The sequence below is a fragment of the Capra hircus genome, chromosome 3 (genome assembly GCF_001704415.2).
Source record: "Capra hircus breed San Clemente chromosome 3, ASM170441v1, whole genome shotgun sequence".
Lineage (NCBI taxonomy): Eukaryota > Metazoa > Chordata > Mammalia > Artiodactyla > Bovidae > Capra > Capra hircus.
Genome location: NC_030810.1, coordinates 111735235 through 111753378, shown reverse-complemented (window position 1 = coordinate 111753378; position 18144 = coordinate 111735235). Strand labels below are relative to the sequence as shown.

Sequence of the window (18144 nt, the reverse complement as noted above, 5' to 3'; positions counted from 1 at the left end):
TGGCTTGGGCAAAGGCCATCATAGGTGAGAATGAAGTGATGCGGTAGCAATGCCTTTCTTCTTTTTCTTTCCCCATCCTCTACCCTCCCACTCCCAAGCTTGGGAGCATGGGGCTGGGACATGCACTGAGTGTTGCACTTTTCTTTAGGTAGGGAGGCATGTTGAATAAGCCAGGAGGCCTAGAACTGGAGCCTAGTCCAGCTGGTACAATACCACCTCCCCTTTCAGTTCCCAAAAGAGATATTCAGACACAGACTTTATGATGATTATATATATATTTTTCAATGCCAGTGCTGCTCAGCCCTCAGCATAACTTCAGTTTTCATGAAATAAACAGTGACTATATTAAATTCCACCTTTCTGAAACTGAAATCTGAGCTCAGGTGCAAGTTTCTTCTTTTCCAAGAAGCTGAGCCTGTGTTCCATTAAGAGACAAGGTTCTCCAAGTGAGGGGAGCTGCGCCTGGGTCCTGCCTACAAGTCACAACACCACCAGCTCACGATGGAGGTCTCAGTGGACAGAAGTCAAAAGTCTTAAGACAGTGGGTGACCCAGATTGCCGTAGAGGTCAGGCCTGCGGTGCTGGAACACGGGCAGTTGTTTGCGTAACTGCTGCAGATAGTTGAGGTCAATTCGGGCAAGGCAAAGGCCTGGTCCTTCGGAGCAGCGGGCCACCACTGTTCCCCAGGGATCTACCACCATGCTATGTCCATAACTTGCTCTCTTCTCATGGTGGCGTCCACACTGTGCTGCCGCCACTACGTAGCACTGTGTTTCAATGGCACGGGCCCGCAACAACACCTAGGGATGGAGGAGATGGCTGTTCACTTAAGTACATGTAGCAGCTGGTAGGGAAGTGATAAGCCATGGACATTACAGCCCAATCTACCCATTGTGACCATCCTGATAATTGCCTGTGAATGATTTACTACTCTGAGAGGCAACAATCTGGGGAAGTGAATTTTCCCATTAGGTGGGAAGGAAAGAAAAATCTTTTAACTGGTAGAACCAAGGAAGGAGAATGAAGTAAGAAAGGCCCTTACGTTCTGAAGAAGTATTCTCTTACCTCCCAGTGGGCTGGGCCTGTAACAGATCCAAAAGCCGAAGGGTAGGTAAGTATTTCTGCTCCTGCCTGAACCAATGCCAGAGAGAGTTCAGGGAACCGCATGTCGTAGCAGATAGCTAGACCAATCTGGAATGAAAAACAACCTATTTAGCCCCACTCGCCCCACTCCAGTACTCTTGCCTGGAAAATCCCATGGACGGAGGAGCCTGGTAGGCTGCAGTCCATGGGGTCGCTAGGAGTCAGGCATGACTGAGCGACTTCAGTTGCACTTTTCACTTTCATGCATTGGAGAAAGAAATGGCAACCCACTCCAGTGCTCTTGCCTGGAGAATCCCAGGGACGGGGGAGCCTGGTGGGCTGCCATCTATGGGGTCGCAGAGTCGGACACAACTGAAGTGACTTAGCAGCAGCAGCAGCAGCCCTTACGTCACAGCATTTGGTCATAACTCTGCTACCCAACTCCTTAGGGCTTTCTGTCCTCTATCACCGCTTTCAAGGATTCCTGTTCTCTTCCCTCTTGTTCCTCTCCTACCCTCATCCTTTCACAGTACCCACCTTGCCTGCTGGTGTGCTGATAGGAGACTCAAGACTGGGCCCAGGTATGGTAGAGTTGCTTTCACGCATAGGCCCCTGTCCTGGAATCTCTACATCACACAGATGCGTCTTCCTGTAGGTGGCCACTACTGACCCTAGAGTAAGAGGGAAAAAGAATACTCAGTGCTAGTGCCCTAGAAAGCCAGCTTAGATCCTCTCCTCCCAAAGAGGAGATAGCTTACAGGCTAGGAACAGAAGTACAAATACCCCCAAAAACCCCTGGCCAAGGAAACAGTTGAGAAAATAGAATTCTGGAGAATCTTAGGTATAATTGCCTGAGGAGGCAGGCTAAAGAGTCTCACCCTTGTTGTTCAGAATCACATGACAGTTGTAGATTTTCTGAGTCTGCTCCCAGTCCTGGCCACGCTCATGGAAACCACCCAAGGACAGCCAGAGTCCACATTCCCTGAGGGGGAGGGGACACTGGCAACTCTTCTCAAGGTTCTACCCTCATATCTGGCAATCCTAGGACATTACTCAGAAAGAAACTACCTTTCCCTCCCCCTTTCCTTGATACCTGGCAAGCTGGGTATATTCTTCCAAAAGGTTCCCACCCAGTGGCTCAGACAGGCGTTGTGTCTCTTCAGGGTCCCGTGCAATGAAGTCAAATGCCTCAGGCAGGAAAGCCAGGCAAGCGCCCAGCCTGGCAGCCTCCCGAATCAGCTCAGCACATGTTTTAAAGTTCTGCTCCTTGTCTGGGGTCGATGTTACCTGGCACACAGCCACCAGGGGCAGTTCCCAGGAAGATGAGACGGCCATAGTTCTGAGTCTGTGAATGGTATAGGCAGGCCTCAGACTGACTAGCATGGGGAAGCCTAAGTTTAAGGATAAGAGGCTAAAATAGGGAGACAGGAAAGCTGGCCTTTCCTTTAATTTTACTCTTAAAGGGCACAATGACCCATGGCATAATGACCCACTAATCAGATATTTCTGTGGATGGTTGGTGCCCCAGTGTTTCCCACCATCCATACATTTAACAAACATTTACTGAGTATCTATTATGTGCCAGGCAACTGAGCACAAAACATGTTACCTGAGTGGAGCACAAAGTACTGAAAATCGAGGTATCCGGAGTCCAGGACACGAAAGAAGGGACAGGAGTTGGTGAGGAGGCCTGATGATGAAGCCCAGCCTGAAGAAAGTGAGAAATCAGGACACCAACCCCTTTCTCAAGCAATACATTTCTAAGATCCCCTGAGTTCTCTCTTCATACTGTGAGGCTGAATCAGGACCCTCCCTGTAAAACCTCTCAAATCGTCAAAACATTCTTTATCATAGGTAATTATGGGCTACCGGAAGAGATCATAAAGTGGGAAGATGGAGGAAAGGTCTTTGATCTCACATTAAATTAAAGCCTTTTTCCTCAGACAAATATTTCCGCAATTCAAAAGCCATCTCCGAGATACTTCCTTGGTCTTCCCAGCTTCTCTTCTTGACTGTGCAGCTGCACAGTCAGTTTTATTGACGCAAAGCATATTTCCCCACAAAAATCTCTGAGGGAAGTTCACCCTCCCTCGTTTCTCACCACCCAGTGGTGGGCAAGGGGGCACTGGCACCCAGATTTCAACTAGCGCCCCACTTTCCAGTTAACCCTTTCTTTCCCGCGCCTCCCAGGGGCAGCGTCTCTTGCACAAGTTAAAGCACCACAGGTGGAATTCATCGGGGTGGGCGGGATAGGTAGTAGGTCCTACATTAAGATATGGCCAAAATCATCCGCGGGAACCGAACAAAACTGCGGCCTGGAGGTGGAAGTGCCAGGGGCGAGTGGGCGGTAACTCCGAGACCGGACGTGACGCAGGGCAGGGGGCTGAGCCGCGAAGGCCGGAAGCCTAGCAAGCGGTGAAGATGGCGGAGAACGGCGGTCGCGCCGGCAAGAGCAGCGGGAGCGGCACGGGGAAGGGGGCGGTGTCTGCAGAGCAGGTGAGGACCAGGGAACGTGAAGTAGGGCGAGCTGGCTGGGTCCAGAGTCGTTGTGAGAGGAGGGGGGAAAGCCTGTGGCTGTGCAGACCTTTACTCAGTCCCCCATTTGCGTGGCCACCCAGAGAGGGGAGGGTCCTTCGAGAAGCTAGCCGAGCCCCCGGGGAGAGAGTAGGCGGATTGGTGGGTGAGAGCCACGCCCCCTCGGAGGGTTGGGTGAGCCTAGGCGAGAGAACGTCTCGGGGTAGCAGGGGCTGGGAGGATGCGCAGGTCTGAGGAAAAATGGGTGGCCACTTTTCCCACTTTGCCTCCGCACCTTGGAACAGGATATAGCTAGGTGAGGTAGCTCATGACGAATCCTAGGGGGTTAGTCGACGGACGGATAGTGGAGTCTGTTACTTGACCCTGAAGCCACGCTGAAAATCGTCGTCACTGCAGAGCCACGTGACTCTCATACTCGAACAGTCTAGTGTTTCATACTGTTTTGAGAGTCATTACTGGATTGAATTTAGACACCAGAAATCCTTTACTAAAAATTCGAGCGCGCATTTCTCCCAGTGCCTAGCACCGGGAAACGTTTGATAAGTTAATCAGAAGGCCGTTTGTGGCTTGGGAACCGTGGTTTGCTGATAGTGGGGCTAGTGTTTGTTAACGGGTGGAAAGAAATTCGTGTAATAGGAAAACGTAATTAAAACAATAGCTCTTTTTATTATAGGTTTGTCTATCAGTTATTTGTTGAACAGTTACTGTAGGCAGAGGTATTCTGCATAAAGATTTTAAAAACTGACTTCTGCAATCAAAGAGCTTTTAGTCTGGTGAGAAAAATAAGACATACAGAAAATGCTAATATGAGGCAGAAGTATATGTATGAGAGATATGAAATGTTATGGAATTTGGGGGGAGGGGAGAACAGTTTTTAGACAATGTATACAGTGTTTTCAACAGTGATATAAAACAAAATATACTATGTGTTTCAGTTCAGTCGCTCAGTCGTGTGACACTTTGCAACCCCATGGACTGCAGCATGCCAGGCCACCCTGTCCATTACCAACTCCCAGAGTTTACTCAAACTCCTGTCCATTGAGTCGGTGATGCCATCCAGCCATGTCATCCTCTGTCGTCCCCCTTCTCCTCCTGCCTTCAATCTTTCCCAGCATCAGGGCCTTTTCAAATGAGTCAGCTCTTCGCATCAGGTGGCCAAAGTACCTGATGTGCATAATAAATGTTAATTATTTTGTTTTGTAAAAAAGATCATCTTTCAGCTCAGTTCTAAAGGATGAGAGAAGTTAGTCAAGCAAAGAAGAAACTGGAGGATTTTCTAGGTAGAGGGAATAATGTGTTTAAAAACACTGTGGCATGAAACTTCCTGATCTGTTTGGGATGCAGATGGACTTAGAATGGATTACTGCAAGACTTGAAAGTGGAGAAAAGGGGACAAAAGAGGAATCTTGGATGTCCTTCAGGTTTCTGCCTTGGATGGTGCCTTTAGGGAATGTAGGAAGATGTACAGGTTTGGGGGGGAAATAAGTTTGAATTTGAGTTTCTTGTGGGACATACAGGTAGAGACATATAGTAGATAGTTTGATTCATAATGTCAGGTTACAGAAAGAAATCTGAATTGGAGATACAGAGAATTACACATTTATGAATGGTAGATAAAGCCATGGTTGTGGGTGAAATCACCTAAGGTTTGTACAGAAAGTGAAAAAAGGAGTAGAATACAGTGAAACCAGTTTTAAGGGATGATAGAGAAAAAGAGGCTGTCAGAACGGACTGAAGAATTGTGGTAACTGAGTTCTGAGGCTGTCCTTGCTTAACATTCTCTGACCTTTGTTTGTGTTCCATACAGAACACTGGGTAAACAGTATTTATCACTGCTTCAAATCTGAGCCATGTAGACAGGATGGAGGCAAGTGGCACATTGTGCTGGACGCTTTACTTGTTTTATCTTCTGTTACTTAATTACTGCCATTTGAAGTAGCAGTGTTGTCCTCAGAATGTTTGAGTTTCGGAGGCTTTAACTTACTCAGACTGGGAGAGTTTTTAATTGAGGGACTTGAGAATCAGACAGACCTATTTTTTCCTTCTTATACCATGATCCTATTAGAGATATTTGAGCTGAGCCTGAAGGATTGGATAAATTTGAACAGATGGCAGTAGAAACAGAATATAGAGAATAGGTAAGAGGAGATTTAGAGAAAGTATAGATTGACATGAAGTGCAGTGACTACTTTGTTTAGCTAAATCATGAGTTATAAGTTATAAAGATATAATCCTTAAAGTATACTGAGTCTTTGCATGGCAAAGAATTCAGGACTTTTTAATGTAAGCAGTGAAGAACTCATAGAAGGATAAATGTTATACCATTGATTTTTTTTATTATTACATAAAATAATACACATTCATTGTAGAAAACACAAGAAAAAGTACAAGATAAATAAATTACCCATGGCCCTACTATCCAGAGATAACTGTTCTTACCATTTTGAAATGTATCCTTTGAGAGGTTTTTCCCCCTTGTTTATGTTTTTGTACATGTGTATTTTACACATTTACATCTTTAATTTTATGTAGTATTCTAAATATAGTTATTTGCTATTGCATAATCTGCTTTTAAGCTTAATACTATATCATGAATATTTTTCTGTGTCATCCAAGTACTAGAAGAATTAAATTAGCAACAATGTACAGGATGGATTTGGAGAGTCCAAAAATGGGGAGATAATCTAAAAGACTGTTGCAGTACCTCAGACAAGAGGTAATGAGGCCTTAAATTGGCATGATCAATGTCAGTAAGTCTAAGAAAAATTGCTGAGGTAGAGGCAATTAATTTGGCAGTTGATGGGATAAGAGTGTTAGAAAATGAAACCAGGGTTTCCTACCAGGCTAGAGTTGTGTCATTAGCAGAAAGAGGGAGACAAGAAGAGCAGTTTAAAATGGAGTAAAAGGACTTCTCCCTGGTGGTCCAGGGGTTAAGACTCTGAGCTTCCAGTGCAGGGCGTGCGGGTCTGAACCATGGTCAGGGAACTAGGATCCCCCTGTTTGAGTTGCCAGAAAAAGGGGAAAAAAAAAAAGGAGTAAAAGGAAGTTCAGCTTTAAATGACCTGAGTTTAAGGTATCTATAGGACATTTAGGTGGGGCTGTTTTATAATAGCAGGTACTGTTTATTGAGAATCTGTTGTATGTTGGGTAATGTCCTAAGTCCTGGATGTAATTAATGAATCCTCTGAAGGCAATGGCACCCCACTCCAGTACTCTTGCCTGGAAAATCCCATGGACGGAGGAGCCTGGTAGGTTGCAGTCCATGGGCTCCCTGAGGGTCGGACACGACTGAGCGACTTCCCTTTCACTTTTCACTTTCATGCATTGGAGAAGGAAATGGCAACCCACTCCAGTGTTCTTGCCTGGAGAATCCCAGGGACAGGGGAGCTGGTGGGCTGCCGTCTATGGAGTTGCACAGAGTCAGACACGACTGAAGCGACTTAGCAGCAGCAGCAGCAGCAGCAGCACAACATTGCATGAGATAGATACCTCTCATTTTTTGGTGAAAAAACTTAGATTCAAAAAAGACATGACTTGGGAATTCTCTGATGGTCCAGTGGTTAGGACTTGGTGCTTTCCCTGCCATGGCCCAGGTTCGATCCCTGGTCAGGGAACTAAGATTCCACAAGCCTCATGGCATAGCCAAACATTTAAATAAATAAAGTGAATTAGGAGGTGAGGAAGTGGAGGCAGTGAGTATAGACTGGTCCTAAAAACTTTGATGAAGAGAAAGGATGAGAATCATCATTTGATAAGCTCAGAAAAATTTTTAGAGTTGAATATGTTTGCCTGGAGAATCCCCATGGACAGAGGCACCTGGCAGGCTATAGTCCAGGGAATCACAAGAGTCAGACGTGACTGTGCAACTAAGCACACAGCACATGTTAGTCACAAAAGGGGGCACTGAAATAAAAAGAAGATACTAAGTGCAGTGACAGCCCAGAAAATGCTTTTCCAGATGCATCCAGTCATAATTCTCTACCTCTTTTATTATTCCATTAAACCCAGTAAGAGTAAATATCATGTAGATAAGACCTTGGTGATAAATATAATGATTATAGATTTTCCCCATACTTATCAAAACTATATGGTATCAAACAAAAAAGAAAGAAAACAAAAATAAATGGAAATAGTTTGACTCATTAAGAGATTATGTTACAAGCCAGAAATAATACATTAATAGAAAATGAATTCTTAGAGTTAGACCGTACTAAAAGTAGCAGTCCTGCAGTCCACTGTGTTATTTTATCCACCCCCACATTCCACCAGCCTTGGTTTCATGATCTGTATTTTACAGAAGGTAAAATGTCTTATAATGAAGGTACATGTCTTATAATGTTTTTTGTTGCTTTTGTTGTTTGTTTTAGAATTAAATGAAATAAAGAGTCCAGCAAAGTGCCTGGCACATAATAATGCACCCTTACTGTGCAAACTGTGGTGGAAGGAAGGCAGGTTATTGTAGGGCTATAAAAAACACAGGTGTTTTAAAAGAAGTTATATTTACATATTTTAAATTTTCAAAGAAGATAACAATAAAGTTTAGAGGTAGCCAGTATGATGGAAAATAAAGAACATAGTATGTGAAAATAGAAAAAGTTTTCTATCAAAAAGTGTAAGAAATTGATAGGTGCTTATATGTGAGTACATACAAGCAGTTGTTATGGGGTGAGGGGGTGGCAAGAACTGTTTCCTAGAAGAATCTGTGTTGAAACGTGAAGAACGAATTAGAGTTAGGCAGAGACAAATGCAATGAGAAAGGTTTGGGTAAGTGTACTCCTTGGAAGAAAAGTTATGACCAACCTAGATAGCATATTCAAAAGCAGAGACATTACTTTGCTGACTAAGGCCCGTCTAGTCAAGGCTAGGGTTTTTCCTGTGGTCATGTATGGATGTGAGAGTTGGACTGTGAAGAAGGCTGAGCGCCGAAGAATTGATGCTTTTGAACTGTGGTGTTGGAGAAGACTCTTGAGGGTCCCTTGGACTGCAAGGAGATCCAACCAGTCCATTCTGAAGGAGATCAGCCCTGGGATTTCTTTGGAAGGAATGATGCTAAAGCTGAAGCTCCAGTACTTTGGCCACCTCATGCGAAGAGTTGACTCATTGGAAAAGACTGTGATGCTGGGAGGGATTGGGGGCGGGAGAAGGGGACGACAGAGGATGAGATGGCTGGGTGGCATCACTGACTCGATGGACGTGAGTCTGAGTGAACTCCGGGAGTTGGTGATGGACAGGGAGGCCTGGTGTGCTGCGATTCATGGGGTCGCAAAGAGTCGGACACGACTGAGCGACTGAACTGAACTGAACTAGGTAGGGTGTGGATTCTCTGCAAATGCCTGAAGGTAAATGATAGGGGAATTGCAAGTGGTTCTGCTGGGCCATGGGCTTCCCTGGTGGCTCACAGGGTAAAGAATCTGCCTGCAGTGCGGGAGACCTGATAGGGCTGAGTGTTAAGAGGTGAGAGGACTGATTGCAAGAGGTAGCAAGGACCAGGTCTGTAGGACTTTTTTTCTGCTGTCTTCAGGAGTTTGGGTTTTATCCCGTGAGCAGTGGGAATAATTGAAGGTTTAGGCATAGGATGGTTAGATTTAAATTTAAGGTTACTTGTGCTGAAGTGTGGGGAATGGATTGAAGGAGGCAAGTGTGGAACTCACCTAGGAGGCTCTGTAGTACAGATGAGAGATGATAGTGAATGGATTTGAGGTATTCAGTAGCTGGATATGATTTAGAAGTTAATTGAGGGTGGATAGTGAGTTGAGGGTGATTCCAAGGCTTAACATAGGTAATATAAGCTACCTCGTGACATTGCTGTTAGCACTGTAAAGTCATTTGGTCATCTTGGAGAAGTTTATAGCAGCATACAGTAGAAATTATAATAATGTTAATACCCTTTTGACTCAGTCTTACTTAGGGGAGTATGATTCAAGAGAAATGACTGTAAAGTTTTTGTACTGTTTGTCCAGATATGTAAAATTAGTGCTATTTATTACAGAAAAATTGGAAATAACCTAAATGTCCCAACAAGAGAATAGTTAGATGGTTTATGTATTAAAAGAAATTATCAATAAGGTTTAAATGCTATATAGCCCTTAAAAATTAGAATACCATGTCCTGTAGATGAATATATAAAATGTCACACACACATATATACACACACAGGAGAATATTATTCACTTATAAAAAAGAAGGAAATTCTGCTATTTGTGACAAAATGAATGAACCCTGAAGGTATTATGTTCAGTGAAAATAAGTCAAAGAAAGAAAAGTACTTAATGATCTCATTTATATGTGGAATAAAAAACACAAAATTGAACTCATAGAAACAGAATAGATTGGTGCTTTGGAGTGCGAAGAGGGGGAATGAGTGAAGGGGGGGGTCCAAAGGTAACAAAATTGGAGTTATAACACGAATGAGTTCTGGGGATCTAATGTATAGCATGACAACTGTGGTTAACAGTACTGTGTTGTATACTTGAAAGTTGCTGTGAGCAGAAATCTTAAAAGTTCTCATCACAGAAGTAACTGTGAGGTGATGGATATTTTAACTAATATTATTGTGCTAATCATTTCCAAATATATATATAAAATCATAATGTTATATACCTTAAACTTACACAGTGCTGTGTGTGAATTATCTTTGTTTTGGGGAGCACTGTGTGTCTTGTGGGAGCTTAGTTCCCCAAACAGGGATCAAACCCAGGACCCCTGCAGTGGAAGCTGAGTCCTAACCACTGGTTTACCAGGGAAGTCTCCTATCAATTATATTTGAAGAAAACTGGAAACTAACAAACAAAAAAAGATGATCATGTCCTGTAAAATTATTTCTACATGCCAGTTATGAGAATGTGAGCGCTCTGTATAGTTGTCAGGCTTGAAGTTACTTTAGAATAGGAACAGTAGGGACTTCCCTGGTGATCCAGTGGTTTGCACTCTGCCTTTGCATTACAGCGGTTGTGGGTTAGATTCCTGATCAGGAAACTAACATCCTGCTACCCCTCACGGCCGAAAAAAAGGAAAAAGAGTTGGTATTTTGATTGGATTCCTTTTCAGGAGGAGTGTTTATGTGTGAGATGATTTAATAGGGCTGAGGGAGTCAACAGTGGCCTGGCCATCTCTGCTTATTCTAGGGTTGTTAAGTATAGGGTTGAAATATAGTGTTGTTAATCAGCAAGAATGTTTGAAGAAAAGTTGGAATTTAAAAAAATTTCTTTGCCTTTAGTGGTGTTAAACTGGCGGTTGAAAAGTAGATTCCTACTAATTATTATACTAAAGAAAATAATTTCAGGTCTCAGAAATTTTAGACATTTAAGCTGATTTCATTAATGTATATTATACATTATACAACAATACAAAAACAATACAAAAAAACAACAATTGTTATACAACAATACAAAATATTATACAACATATATCCAGAAGAATGGATATCATTCAGATGCTAGGAGGGCATCTGGACTCTAGCTTAGTTGTGAAATTTTCTTAGATGAAAGTATTTTGAGGTTACATTGACAGTGGAGAAAATGCTAATTGTAAATGGAATAGTTTCGATATAGGTAATGAAGGTGAAGGAAAAACAGCTTGTAGATGAGTGAGATTTCCGACGCATCTGCTGAAGTGAGTGGATGAAGCAGATTGAGATGAAAGGATGGTGGCTGGGAGAGGGAAACAAGCTGCTGGAATGGCAAGTTCCCCACCAAATCTATTCCTTCATTTATTGGGCCTTAGAAGGGTGCACAGGTGGTACACACAGCATGATACTAGCTGCATATGAATCTTGCAGAGAGCGAGCTAGAAAGAAGGGATCCTAGTAAAGATGAGGTGCTTAGTCATCGATGGCAGTGAGCATGGAGATGATGGAAGGGACCGTGAGAGATTTGTAATGGTTTGAATGAGTGGGCCTGTTGCTCTCAGCTGACCATGAGGGTCCAAGGGACATTCCGTTCAGAGAGAGGTCATGATGGTAATTAATGTACTTCACTGCTTACAAAACTGTTCCACATTCATTCATTCATGTGATAGAACAGCCCTGTGAAGTAGGTATCACCTGCATATCACAGGTAAGAAAACTAGGCTCAGAGAGGTTAACCCAGTGGTTTTCAGTTCTGGCTGCACATCAGAATTTCATGGGAGATCTTCTCTGAAATACTGAGGCCGGAGCCTCACTCCCAGTGGCTGTGTAGCTGCTCTGAGGTTCCACTATTCATGCTTTAAAACTGGTCCCCTGATCCTCACTTGTAGCCAGGGTTAAACGAATAGGGCTAAAACTGTCACAGTTCCTAGAACCAATATGTGACAGAGACAAAACCTGAAACCTAGTCTTTTGCCTTTCATCTGATATTTCTTTCCAAATACAGTCAGCAGAGCGCTATACTAGATGTGTTGCTGCCGGTGGTATTAGTACCCAGGCTGACTTTCAGTCTGTTTTAATTCTCTGCTTAGTTTCTGGGGAAGAAGCAGCTGGTCATAATCACTTCTCTGGGCCTTTAAGTATGTTATTATGCTTCTTTTGCACCACTACCCACCCCGCCCTCACCCCCAATTTCTTCAGGCTTCAGTTAAGGCATTCTCTCTCCAGAAACCTATTATCAGTTAGGATTTACAGGCTGCAGATATGGGCTTTGGGCCACTTATTTTTTTAAAGGACTGTTTTAGAAGGATGGTGGTAGAACTGAACACAGACTTGAACATAGTAAAAAGACACATTACTCATCTAGGCCACACAAAGTCCAAGAGCTAGGGCAGCTTCAGGGATTTCAGGAAAGGAATAGAGGATAATCTTTACAGGACAACGGTCAGTGTTGGGGCGTCCCTGGTGGCTCAGATGGTAAAGAATTTGTCTGCAATGCAGGAGACACAGGAAATGGTGGTTCGTTACCCGGGCCGGGAAGATTCCCTGGAGGAGGAAATGGCAACTTACTCCAGTATTCTTGCCTGGAAAATCGCATAGACAGAAGAGCCTGCTGGGCTACAGTCCATCAGGTCGCAAAATATCAGAGGTGACTGAATACTCACATAGGTGTCTTAGCTCCAGCTGCATTTTGTACCTGTTGTTTCTCCTGCAGAGAGACTCTAGTATAGAATAGGTTACTGTCCCTGTGGTCAAGGAGCAAGGGTCCTGTAATTAGTAGCCCCACAAGAACCCCAGTGAATTAGGAGGGGCAGATCCCTAAGGAGAGGGATGCTGGGCAGACCCAAACAAGAACTACTCACTACAAAGCCTTTCCTTTACCTGCAAGTTTAAGCTCCCCTGTAGGTGTTCCAGTAGCTCTCCATTTCCATTCTTACAACAAATGCCTCAGTTCAGTTCAGTCGCTCAGTCGTGTCCGACTCTTTGCGACCCCATGAATCGCAGCACGCCAGGCCTCCCTGTCTATCCCCATCTCCCAGAGTTCACCCAAACTTATGTGCATCGAGTCGGTGATGCCATCCAGCCATCTCATCCTCTGTCGTCCCCTTCTCCTCCTGCCCCCAATCCCTCCCAGCATCAGAGTCTTTTCCAATGAGTCAACTCTTCGCATCAGGTGGTCAAACTATTGGAGTTTCAGCTTCAGCATCAGTCCTTCCAGTGAACACCCAGGACTGGTCTCCTTTAGGATGGACTGGTTGGATCTCCTTGCAGTCCAAGGGACTCACAAGAGTCTTCTCCAGCACCACAGTTCAAAAGCATTAATTCTTCGGCACTCAGCTTTCTTCCATCCAACTCTCACATCCAGACATGACCACTGGAAAAACCATAGCCTTGACTAGACGAACCTTTGTTGGCAAAGTAATGTCTCTGCTTTTTAATATGGTATCTAGGTTGGTCATAACTTTCCTTGCAAGGAGTAAGAAATTAAAAATTTCCTGGCTGCAGTTACCATCTGCAGTAATTTTGGAGCCCCAGAAAATAAAGTCTGACACTGTTTCTACTGTTTCCCCATCTATTTCCCATGAAGTGATGGGACCAGATGCTATGATCTTAGTTTTCTGAATGTTGAGCTTTAAGCCAACTTTTTCACTCTCCTCTTTCACTTTCATCAAGAGGCTAACAAATGCCTAGGCCTCACCAAACTAAGTTGCAAGTCGGCCTAGCCACTTAGCTGGCACTCAGTGTTGGTTGAATGGAGTTCCAGACAGACATAAGTTACAAATTGCAGACCACGTTGTATTCCTTTTGCCGGGTAGGTGCCTACTACTGCGTCTTTGTAAAGCCCGCCATGCTGTGTTGTATGTTGTTTCTCAGTGGCTAAGTCGTGTCCAACTCTTTGCGACACCACGGACTCCAGAGTGCCGGGCTTCTCTCTCCTCTAGTGTTTCCTGGAGTTTGCTCAGATTAATTTTCATTGAGTTGGTGATGCTGTCTAACCATCTCATCCACTGCGGTCCTCTTCTCCTTTTGCCTTCAATCTTTCCTAGTGTCAGGGTCTTTTCCAGTCAGTCGGTTGTATGTTGACCCTCTGCCATTTCCACTGTCCCCTCTCTCACCTTATGTCTTTCTCATCTTCTTAGGTAATTGCTGGCTTCAACCGTCTTAGGCAGGAACAGCGGGGCCTGGCATCCAAAGCAGCTGAGCTGGAGATGGAATTGAATGAGCACAGGTGAGGAGCAAACAGTAGGAGGGTTGGAAGGGCCGCTTTGTACGAGGGTTGCAGCAGAGTGGGACTGAGTTCTCAGACCTTGCTTTGTCCTCCTGCCTCAGCCTAGTGATTGATACTCTGAAGGAGGTCGATGAAACCCGCAAGTGCTACCGCATGGTTGGAGGGGTGCTGGTGGAGCGGACCGTCAAAGAGGTGCTGCCTGCCCTGGAGAACAACAAGGAGCAGGTGAGCAAGAATCCCCATATAGATGCTCTGAGCAACCAAGGCGTAAGGAAGGGGAGGCTCGGGCTTTAGGGAATGTGGGGAGGAAAGCGTGGGTAGGGACTCACATTGAAGACAGCATAAATAGCCTGTTGGCCTATGCTCTTTATGTTATGCGAAGTCTTAACTCCTTAGACAAAGGAGTTGCTGACTGTGCCTCTCACCATGGGCTCTGTGACCTGGCTGAGCTGGGAGAAGGAAGGTGGTTAGAGTGGAGTTTTTCACAGGGTAGTCCATGGGCACCTGCATCCAGATCACCTGGAGGACTAATTTAAAATGAAGCTTCCCAGACCGTCTCCTGTACCCACTGATTCAAAACTGCTGGGGATGGGAGCCACGAAGAGCATTTTAAAAATAATCAGCCAAGGTGATTCTTATGTATACTAAAGTTTTTAAACCATTGTTTTAAAGAAAGGATTCCTTTTAGTGTCTGGGCTCTACTGTTAATATTTGGTTAAAGATGAGGTTAGAGGTATCATCTGTCCTTCACTTCCCCCAACCACTGTCTATAACAGATGGGGGAAGGGAGTCCTGAAATCCTTACATAATCCCTGTTGCTTGCCCTCTAGATACAGAAGATCATTGAGACACTGACACAACAGCTTCAGGCAAAGGGAAAAGAACTAAATGAATTCCGGGAAAAGCACAACATTCGTCTCATGGGGGAGGACGAGAAGCCAGCAGCCAAGGAAAACTCAGAAGGCGCTGGGGCTAAGGCCAGCTCTGCTGGCGTGTTGGTCTCCTAGAAACCAAAGGCTTCTCTTTGTTTTCTACCCTGATTCCCACTTCTAATTTCTCCTTATTGTTATTATTATTTTCTCTGCTATTGTAATATTTTTTTGTTAATTAAATGTTTTGGTCAGAATGCGTAGCTCTAGCCTCAACCTTTCAACCCAATATGATGGGTAGAATTTGCATGGGGCATGGATAACCATATGATTTGTGGTTTTGGTTCTATCAGGTTAATGGCTCACAGTATCAGACTAGGTCTTATATTTTATCCTTTCCTTTGCAAATAAAGATGCATCTCCTTATTTACTTCCCTCCCCACCAAAAGATTCAGAGACAGTGTTGACTCTCAGGTTGCAATTTAATCAGCATTTGAAATGAAGATAGCTCTGTGATAATGCTTTGAGTTTGCAACAAAACAGAGGCTTGGCAGTGTATCTTGGCACTATTCTTTAGATAAAGATGTCTAGAATGCAAACCTGTGGACTAGCTGTCCTGCCATCCTCACCAAAACCCCCAACCAGGTAGAGCTGATCATTCCAAAGGCAGGTGCGATGGCCCACGCGTTTTAGTCCACGGTCGGCACAGGGGAAGTGGAACCACAGAGGAGGAGACTTTCCTGTTAGGCAAGGGCAGAGGGTGGTTATTGAGGCAGCAGCACTCTGGACCCCATGGGGCTCGAGAAAACCAAAGCCTTGCTCATTGTTTTTCTCCTCCCGTGATTTGCACGCCTCTCCAAAATTTTATATTCTGTGTATTCCTTTCAGTTGTCGACTAATTCTTCCTCCTCCCTACCCCTTTACTCCATCCTTAATCTCTCTGTAGTCTTCAGGTTCTCCTGTCTTCCCACCTTTTCCCCTTCTCAACCATTAAGCTGGCTTACGGGTATCATAGATGTAGAGGTCATTGCAGATGGTGTCTCTGGCTCTGTTCAAAGTTTCTCCACCGAACAGGACAGCAAAAGGACCAACCACAGAACATGAGTGATGGCGCAGGCCTCGAGGCCCCTGCTGGGACCCCTGCCCGCTGCTCAGGAGCCTTGAAAGCTTTTCCATCAAATGGGGGGCAACAGGTGGTTCCTCCTTGAGGGAGAAAGAAGGGACGGACTGGAGGGATTTGGGCATCCAAAGTTTAGTCGCGTTCTACCCTTAGCGAGATGTGAGTAGACAATACCTTAATCTTCCCATGACTCCAATGCCCAGCTACTTCTGGTTCAGCTGAGTTGCAGCCCCCAAAGAGTAATAGCTGGTGACCTGGGTGGGGCCCAGGACTTTGGAGCAAAGCAGCACAGTGACCCGAGCGTGAAACAGTGTGGCAGCCTTCTTCCTTATAGCTGTGAAATTCAGGCCTGAGTTGGGTTTTTTGGAAAATGTAAGTGCTGTATACTGCCTTTTCCCCATTCCCCTCGCCAACGATTGAAGGGAGACATGGGAAAGGGCCACATGTGGTTAAGTTGAGATGAAAGGGAGTTAAACTCTCAGACGTGGAAGGTTCCCAGGGAAGAATGGTGCTAGGGTGAGGATGTTAGATAAGCTGCCTGCGAATCTGTTTTTCCAGAGTGCAGGTGAAGGAAGGGTGAAAATTTTAGGGCAGAGGAGGTCATACCAATAGGTGCGGGCGCCAGGGTCCAGCCTTAACGTGTAGACGCTTCCGTAACGACGCTGAGTGCGGGTCCCGCCCTCCCGGCCTGCTACCCGCAGCTCTCGGTCGGAGATTCGGGTACAGGTGTGACTACTGAGGCCGGCGGGGGGGCAGCTGCCGGAGCCGGCGGTCCACTCCTCCCACACACCGCGGTCCGTGTCCAAAGCGGTCACAGTGGCCGAGCGGCGCGACCCGTCCCAGCCGCCCACCACGCAGAGCCAGCGACCGCCCACCGGCGCCGCGTCGTGGTGGCTGCGCCTCGGGCCGCCCAGTGCTGCCGCCCGCACGGCCTGGCCCCCAGCCGGATCGAAGACCACCGTTTCGCTGCTCGGCTCTCTCGCTCCTCCAGCTAGGAGCCCCCCCACCAGATAGAACCGTCCCCGCAGTTCAGTGCATGAATGGAAGGCCCGCGCCAGCAGCGGGTCCCGCGCCACCGGCCGCCAGGTCCAGCCCAAGCCCCGCACCTCGCCCGCAGCCCCCGCCATGGGACTCGGTAGAGCCGAGCTGCGGGGCCGGCGGCCCGGAGCCCAGCTATATGGGGGCCCAAGCTTCTCCGGAACCGCCCCTACCGGAAGCCCCTCCAGGTCCCCACCTCAAGGCACCCGCTCTCTCCGCCGTCACCCAGCAACCGCTGCCGCAGCTGCAGCACGACGCTGCAAATTGAAGGTCGCAAAGCACTGGTTACCGTGGAGACAGGAGACCTGGGGAGCTACCGGGAAGCAGTGCGGTCACCATGGCAACAGGAGCTGTGCTAGGTCCATGAACATGATGAGTGTTGAACTCAGCCCGAGGAGAGCCAGTTCTTCAGAAAGACCCCTGTTGTTTAAGCTGCGAATTCACTTGGGGCTACGACGTTTCAGGTGCCGGTGTTGCTCAGCAAAGATTGAGGAGGAACCATGTCCTTTTGACTTTAGCGTACTTTGGGGGTGGGGGTGGGGGGAACAGGCCTGCTACTAGGCATGCGGGATCTTAGTTCTCCAAAAGGGATCCGCAACAGGGATCCAACGTTCGCCCGAGGCAGTGGAAGCCTGGCGTCTTAACCACCGGGCAGTCGGGGAAATTCGCTTTGGCATTTTCCTGATTGGTTCTGATTTCCCCAGGCATGAGTTAGGAAGAAGAGACAAAAGTTAGAGGGCAGACAGTGAAAGTAGACCAAGCACCGACCTGGGAGTCAGGAGACCTGGGTTCTGGTTCCAACTATATCCTGACTCTCAAGGTGATTGTTTTTCTCTAGGCCTCTTCTTTCTCATTTATAAAACATCTCTGGCTAATCTCTTAAAGTGAAAAGTGAAGTCGCTCAGTCGTGTCCGACTCTTTGCAA

General features: G+C 46.0%; 3 protein-coding genes and 1 non-coding gene across 7 annotated transcripts; 2 read left to right on the top strand and 2 right to left on the bottom strand.

Annotated features, from left to right (window-relative positions):
* Window positions 127-3451, bottom strand: NIT1 (nitrilase 1). Of its 2 annotated transcripts, XM_005677175.2 has the most exons (7): window positions 3351-3451; window positions 2693-2791; window positions 2177-2428; window positions 1962-2065; window positions 1621-1754; window positions 1066-1191; window positions 127-800 (listed from the first exon to the last, which is right to left on the bottom strand). In XM_005677175.2, coding segments are annotated over exons 1-7 (984 nt in total). In that variant the 5' UTR covers window positions 3353-3451; the 3' UTR covers window positions 127-533. The 2 variants fall into 2 exon arrangements, with proteins under 2 accessions (XP_005677232.1, XP_005677233.1); XM_005677176.3 differs by lacking the exons at window positions 2693-2791; window positions 3351-3451 and adding an exon at window positions 3002-3321.
* On the top strand, window positions 3452-15324 carry PFDN2 (prefoldin subunit 2). Its single transcript, XM_005677179.3, has 4 exons — window positions 3452-3579; window positions 14104-14192; window positions 14294-14417; window positions 15023-15324. The coding sequence occupies exons 1-4, from the start codon at window positions 3505-3507 to the stop codon at window positions 15197-15199; spliced, it is 465 nt and encodes a 154-aa protein (XP_005677236.1). The 5' UTR covers window positions 3452-3504; the 3' UTR covers window positions 15200-15324.
* On the top strand, window positions 7161-7232 carry TRNAE-UUC. The gene has a single exon. It is a non-coding gene; the product is annotated as a tRNA-Glu (tRNA).
* Window positions 15268-17741, bottom strand: KLHDC9 (kelch domain containing 9). 3 transcript variants are annotated; one of them, XM_018046401.1, is made up of 4 exons: window positions 16788-17741; window positions 16356-16530; window positions 16066-16264; window positions 15268-15801 (listed from the first exon to the last, which is right to left on the bottom strand). In XM_018046401.1, exons 1-4 carry the CDS (start codon window positions 17306-17308, stop codon window positions 15635-15637), a joined length of 1062 nt encoding a protein of 353 aa, XP_017901890.1. In that variant the 5' UTR covers window positions 17309-17741; the 3' UTR covers window positions 15268-15634. The 3 variants fall into 3 exon arrangements, with proteins under 3 accessions (XP_017901890.1, XP_005677259.3, XP_017901891.1); XM_005677202.3 differs by having other exon boundaries at window positions 16356-16515; XM_018046402.1 differs by having other exon boundaries at window positions 15696-16282; window positions 16355-16515.